This window comes from Heteronotia binoei, chromosome 1 (assembly GCF_032191835.1).
Source record: "Heteronotia binoei isolate CCM8104 ecotype False Entrance Well chromosome 1, APGP_CSIRO_Hbin_v1, whole genome shotgun sequence".
In the NCBI taxonomy this organism is placed as follows: Eukaryota; Metazoa; Chordata; class Lepidosauria; order Squamata; family Gekkonidae; genus Heteronotia; species Heteronotia binoei.
The window spans coordinates 246,733,360-246,739,359 of record NC_083223.1 but is presented as its reverse complement, the minus strand read 5'-3'; the positions used below and the strand labels follow the sequence as shown (position 1 = coordinate 246,739,359).

Sequence of the window (6,000 nt, the reverse complement as noted above, 5' to 3'; positions counted from 1 at the left end):
GGAAACATCAACCATCACTCTGATGAAGGCTATGCTGGCCAGACATGGCTGCTGTTGCTAAAAAGTGTGACTGAAGTTTGCGTTTACCTGTGCTATATGTTATTTGATCTCAAACGTCAGAGTAGCTCTCAAGTTTGAAAAATGAAGTGTGCAAATTGTGTCTGTGTGCTTGTATCATACTGTAGTTATTCCCAAACTATGCACTGCTAATGTGATATGAGAAGCTAACTAATGAAACAACATATTTGTTTAAACTATATATATAGCCCACCGTTGGGCTAGCTGGCTAAGAACAATTAAAATATAAAAGGGTTAGAAGCCTACAGCTGCCAACAACAAGATAATTGTTTAATTACCATGTTGCCGGCATCTGTAGGTTTCCAGTCATTAATTTATGGTTAAAGACCAGAACAATGAAAGCAAACAGAGATGCAACGGGCATCCTCCTCTGCGGATGGGCCACCCCTACCTCTTCCAGTCATCCTTTGTTGGGGTCTGACAATTCTCCCACTTTAAGAGAGGTTTCGTGTTGTGCCTCTGCAGTAGTCACCATTCGGTGCCAGCCTGGAGGCGAACTCGTAACTGCGCATTGGACTGCGAGATGCAGAAGCTGCTCGTGGGACGAAAGAAGCGGCCACGCACGCCATCCCTTGGAGTCCCCCTGCAGCGGCGGCAGGTGGCAGGCCTACTGCCTCGAAGGAAGGGGCGTGGGAGCACGGCTGGGCCGTCCCGCCCTCCGGGGGCGGGCCTGAGCAGGCCGGCCAAGCCAGGCGAGGGACGGAGGCGGGGATGGTGCCGGCCGGAGGGAGAGCAGCCTGCCGCTCGCGCGCCGGGGCGCCCTGCCCGGGAGCGGGGCCTGCCGCCGGACGGGGCGGACGCTGTTGCTGCTGCTGCCGCCGCCGCCGCGCTTCTTGCCTGGAGCGGCCGGGCGATTGGTGGAGGAGCGCGGTGGCCTGGGCTGCCGCCGAGCGTGTGCCTGGACGGAGCGGGCGAGGCTGAGGGGCAATGCCGCTGCGACGACGGGGCGGGCGGCCAGCATGGAGAGACTGGCGGCGGCGCTGGGGCGCGTTGCGTGGAGCCCGGGACCGCCGCTGCCGCTCGACCTCATCGTGGCCAAGTGCCGCCTGCCTGCCCTTGTGCGCCCCGGGCCCGGTGGGTCAGCCGTCGGAGGGGCGGGCGGGCATTTCCCACGGTCCTCTACACTTGTCTGTGCAGCGGGGCTCTCGGGGAGGGCTCCCCAGGAAAGCTCACTGCCTTGAGTCTCCAGAGGGGGGCGCTGAACTTTCTGGGGCCAATGGACGGGGTCGGGGGAAGGAGGGGTCTATTGTGAGGGGCTTCTCACCACTCTAATTTTTTGAGGTGCCTGGGATGAAAGCTTCCCCTCAGGTCAAGGCATTTTGGGGCCTGAGGTGGAAGATCCACCTTGCTTCCCATTCTCTGGCAGGGGATATGAGCCCCCAGGAAGGGCCACCTGCATCAGTCCCACTGCTTCAGTGGGGTTGGTGGAAGCAGGTTGTGCCCTTCCAGTCAGATCTGTTTTCCACCCTGTCACCCGTTGTGGCACCCTGTTTCATGACCTGATGCCTCCTTCACCTTGCCTCGAGGTAAGGCAGCCTTTGTTTGATGAGTCCCTGAGAGCCTGTCTTTATTAAATCACAGCTCTATTACCTTTTTGGAAAAGGCACTTTACAGCTCTTGACCAGCAGTGAGTCCTTTCAGTCTGCTGCAGCAAGAATAATGAACTTCATCACAGGAGTTCTTTTTTTTAAATCCCCAAAGACATCCTACTTGCGACTCCAGCTTGTTTTCCTTGATGCCTTGGAGGGGAGGGGGGGAGACATCTCATTTCTGTGTGTCTGTGCAGGTAGTACGTTTGGTGGGGGTGAGAAAAGAAGCATCTGTCCCTTTAGTGGGACTCTGTAATCTGTCGGGGGGGCAAACTTTTTTGGGGTGGTGGTGGTATTTTAAGCCCTCTGCAATGGCTTTTATGGGGCTGTGTGAGAATGTGAAAATGTGTCCCACAATTGGAAGAGGAGGGAGGCATCTTTTCAAACCAGAGTATCGCCTACCCTGGCAGCTGGTATCTCTCACATCTCTGCACTTCTCTCCCCCCCCCAACCGCCCCAATTTCTGTTGCTCTGATTGCTAAGGAGGGATTGGTTGCAGATGGCACTCATTCTGTTCCTGCAAACCCCTGGCAGAGGGGAGCCAAGGGGGGGGGGGATGTTTCTGTGGCAGGCTGCCCGGCTTGGGTTTTGTACACCGTGAGAAGAATGGGGATTTTTTCCATCCGTGGTACGTGTGATGCCTTGAATACTAATGGGAGGGGAAACCGGAGTGTCTCTCCCCTCCTCCTGTTTTATTTGTGAATGAGTTTGAGGAGGGGGGCAGGGATGGAGAAGCCATAGCAGCTCTTGATGCCTGATCTCCCCCTCTGTGACTCTTCAGTTGCCGGGGAAGCCTAATGAGGCATCCGGGACCTGACCTCCATTCAGAAGTGTAAATGACATCAAGGAAACAGACAGCTGTCAGTCTGGCCTCCCCCCCCCTTTTCACAGAGAGGGAGAGTGCCTTTGTGGCATTCATGCCTTGCCCATCTCCCACCTGCATGTGGACATGTGCCAGCTGGATCAACATATGCTGTTATTTTGCAAAAAGTGTCAACTCTAAGATGCTTTCTTTCCCCCCAGACTGGCATTGTGGTTTTTCTCCAGTGCCTGCTGAGTTTGTCTGATTTGTGGAACTGGAGAATCTGGAAGGAAACCCAGAAGGCCCTTGTGCCAAACAGTGCTGATGTCTTGATTCTCCACTGGCTTCCCATGGGCTATATCAGGCCTGTTGAGATTTTCTTCTTCATGGCTGCAGAGCTTTTGGCGCTGCTTGTGGAGGCTACCAGCGTCTTAAGTCCTTGCAGCCGTGTTTTCCTTACCGCACATGGATGCAGGGACTGGGTTGCTGGCAGCCACTGCAACCAGCAGGTGTACAGAAAAGTTCTTTTCTATTCATTTGTAACTGGGTTTCTAACACAAGTTGGCCTCAGGAGTGGTGGATGGCAGGTGGGCTGACCACAATTTGTACATGTTAGTCTGTCACAATAGAACAGAATTTGAATCCACTAGCACCTTAAAGACCACTGAAAATTTCTAGGCATAAGCTTTGGGGAGTCAAAATTTATTTAGTCAGATCTGAGCTTTTATACCTTGGAAACTTTTGTTGGCCTTCAGGGTGCTAGTCAGCTAGTTCTAGATCGTTGCTCAGCATTTGCTTTGCCCGGCATATCACTCCACAAATCAGGCAGACTTCAAAAAGAGGTGCTTTGGCTGTTTGTTTGTTTTTTGTAATATGTGTTGATTTGTAATTTGGGAATAAATTTAAATTTGGAAGTTTGTTTGGAAGAAATTTTGAAAACCATTGCAGGGAATTAGGATGTAGATCTGGATGCTGTGACGGCTAACCTTTTCCTGTTGTGGCAATGACCGACCTTCTTCTATTGCGTCCATTATAATAACCTGGCAAGGGATTCCACTTGAATGAAAATGGGTTCTTAGCAGCGTCATTTGTGACTGAATTTTATAGTGTGCCACATGCAGTTGGCTGGCCAAGAGTTCTGTTCAGGAATTGTGTGCACGGAAAAGGAGGGAGTCTGCACACTGTGCAGAGGAGGTTAGAAGAATGTAGGTGGCCCAAAGAGAGATGCTATAAGTGCATTTGAATGGGAGTCCCACACTTGTTCTTTGCAGGATCAGGAGTCCCAAAATGTGCACATGAACATGGGAAGCTGCATTATACTGAGGCAGACCATTGGTCTATCAAGGTCAGTATTGTCTACCCTGACTGGTAGCAGCTCTCCAGAACCTCAGGTAGAGGTCTTTCACATTAAGCATTACCTGATCCTCTTAAGTGGAGATGATGGGAATTGAAACTGGAACCTTCCACTGAGATACCTTACATCTGAGCCACAACCCTTCCCCAAGACTTGGCTCCTTTTCTTGAGAGATCTGTTCTATTCCAGTAGCATCACAGGATGGTGGGACCCCTCTATGATAACTAAGGCCATCCTGGGCTTGCTTCAGTTGTTCTTTGTAGAATACATGGAGGAGAAATCAGTCCCAGTGGATAGCATAGTTATGACACATGGTCATTTGAATTATGTAGGTTAATCTATTGCAGGCTGTTTGTGCAGGAACCAGGGCCAGATTAACAATTAGGCCAAGTAGGCACTGGCTTATGGGGCCCCAAGCCTTTAGGGACCCCGGGCCAACTTTCCCCCCTGGTTTTCCTCTTGCTTGCAGCCCTCCCAGCTTGCAAGCGCAGCCAGCAACTAAGCCACTTTTTGCCCGACTTGCCTGGTGTGGCTGCTGCTGGCGTCGTCACCAAGTTTGCCTCTCTCTGCCTCTCCCTGCAGCTTTATCAAAGGGACTTTTGAGAAGGTGCCGGTAGGCTGCAGCAGGGCTCAAACATTGAGATAATTTCTGAGGGGCTCCCCAAGATTTTTACTTAGGGGCTTTCACAGAGTTTAATACAGCACTGGCAGGAATCCTTCTTTGGGTCAAGGTGTAATCTCCTGGTTCCTTCAGGCCATAATGCAGGTGCTGATCCATCTTTTGGGATATCTTCTGTCTTGTTTGCAATGTGTGCAGATCCCTGGAAAGTTTGACAGATGAGGCAAGGTGGAAGGAGTTTGGAGTCTGTTCAGAGCAGAAAGAAAGGAGGCTGATAAGAGGAGAGCCATCTTCCGATTGGGCTGCTTGGAGGAGGAAGGAAGTACCTATGGTCCTGTAATGTTCAATTACAGTATGAGCCAGGATAAAATGTTTGGGCACTAGGAAGTACTCTAGGAATCTTAGGAATTGGGGTGAGAGAGGGCACTGTGTTAGAACAGGATGTGAGGAAGTGTGGAGGAGCCACAATACACAGGTAGAGCACCTTCTCTGCATGCTGAAGGTCCCAGGTTCAATCCCTGCCATCTGCAGCTGGGAAGAATCTTGGAGAGCCATTGCCAGCCAGAATAGACAGTCTGAGATACGTGAAAGTTCTGAAAATTTAAGGCAAAGCTATGTGTGAGGTCTTCAAATGTAAGCATTTCTTTTTTCTTTCAAGCAGAGATTTGTGTCCTACATTGGGGGATGGGGGAGTTAAAATAATTGTCCTAACAGTGATTAAACTGATTCTACAAAAAAAAGTATTATTATTGTTGTTATCATCTTTACAAAACATTAGTGACATTTAAGTCTCCATCTGTTTCAATCAGATGCCTGCTTGAAAAACATTTTGTTAGGTTAGTATAGGGAAACTTGGAGCCTAATCCTGGGGAGAGTTACTTCAGTTGCAGAGATATTCGAGTCTAACCTCATTAAATCAGCAAAACAAAGTCTGAGTCCAGTGGCACCTTTAAGACCAGATTCAGAATTAAAAGAAACTTCATTCCCTGCAACCACCCCCACCCCCCGGGTCTCTTGTGATATTGAATGATATGCAGGGCTTTTTTGGTAGGAAAAAGCCCAGCAGGAACTCATTTGCATATTAGGCCACACCCCTGGCATCACCATTGTTTTACACAGAGCTTCTTTGTTGAAAAAGCCCAACAGGGACTCATTTGCATATTAGACCACACCCCCTGATGTCATGCCAGCCGGAACTGCATTCCTGTGCGTTCCTGCTAAAAAAAAAAAAAAAGCCCTGATGATATGGTATATACAGCCTGATATGGTCAAATCTTGGAAGCTAAGCATGGTTGGCACTTGGATGGGAAACCACCAAGGAAGACTGCAGAGGAAGCAATGGCAAACCACCTCTGCTTCTCACTTGTCTTTAAAGTCCCTTACTGGGGTCACCATAAGTCAGTTGTGACATGATGACACAACTCTAAGAAAAAGATGTTGTCAGTTTAACCCATGCTTGAGGAGAGATAGAGCAATTAACAGACTCTACGTTTATTGCCTTAGGATGGTGGACTCTCACCATTATTCTCCATTTCTGTCATGTTTATTGCCTTTGCTG

General features: G+C 49.8%; 1 protein-coding gene across 1 annotated transcript in view; it reads left to right on the top strand.

Moving 5' to 3' along the window:
* Nucleotides 1-728: 728 nt before the first annotated feature.
* The window catches only part of GAREM2 (GRB2 associated regulator of MAPK1 subtype 2), a 47,039-nt gene continuing 41,767 nt past the window's right edge, over nucleotides 729-6,000 (top strand). The window contains exon 1 of the mRNA XM_060250700.1: nucleotides 729-1,152. Coding sequence (XP_060106683.1) covers nucleotides 1,038-1,152 — 115 coding nt within the window. The 5' untranslated portion in view covers nucleotides 729-1,037. The remainder of the gene's footprint in view (nucleotides 1,153-6,000) is intronic.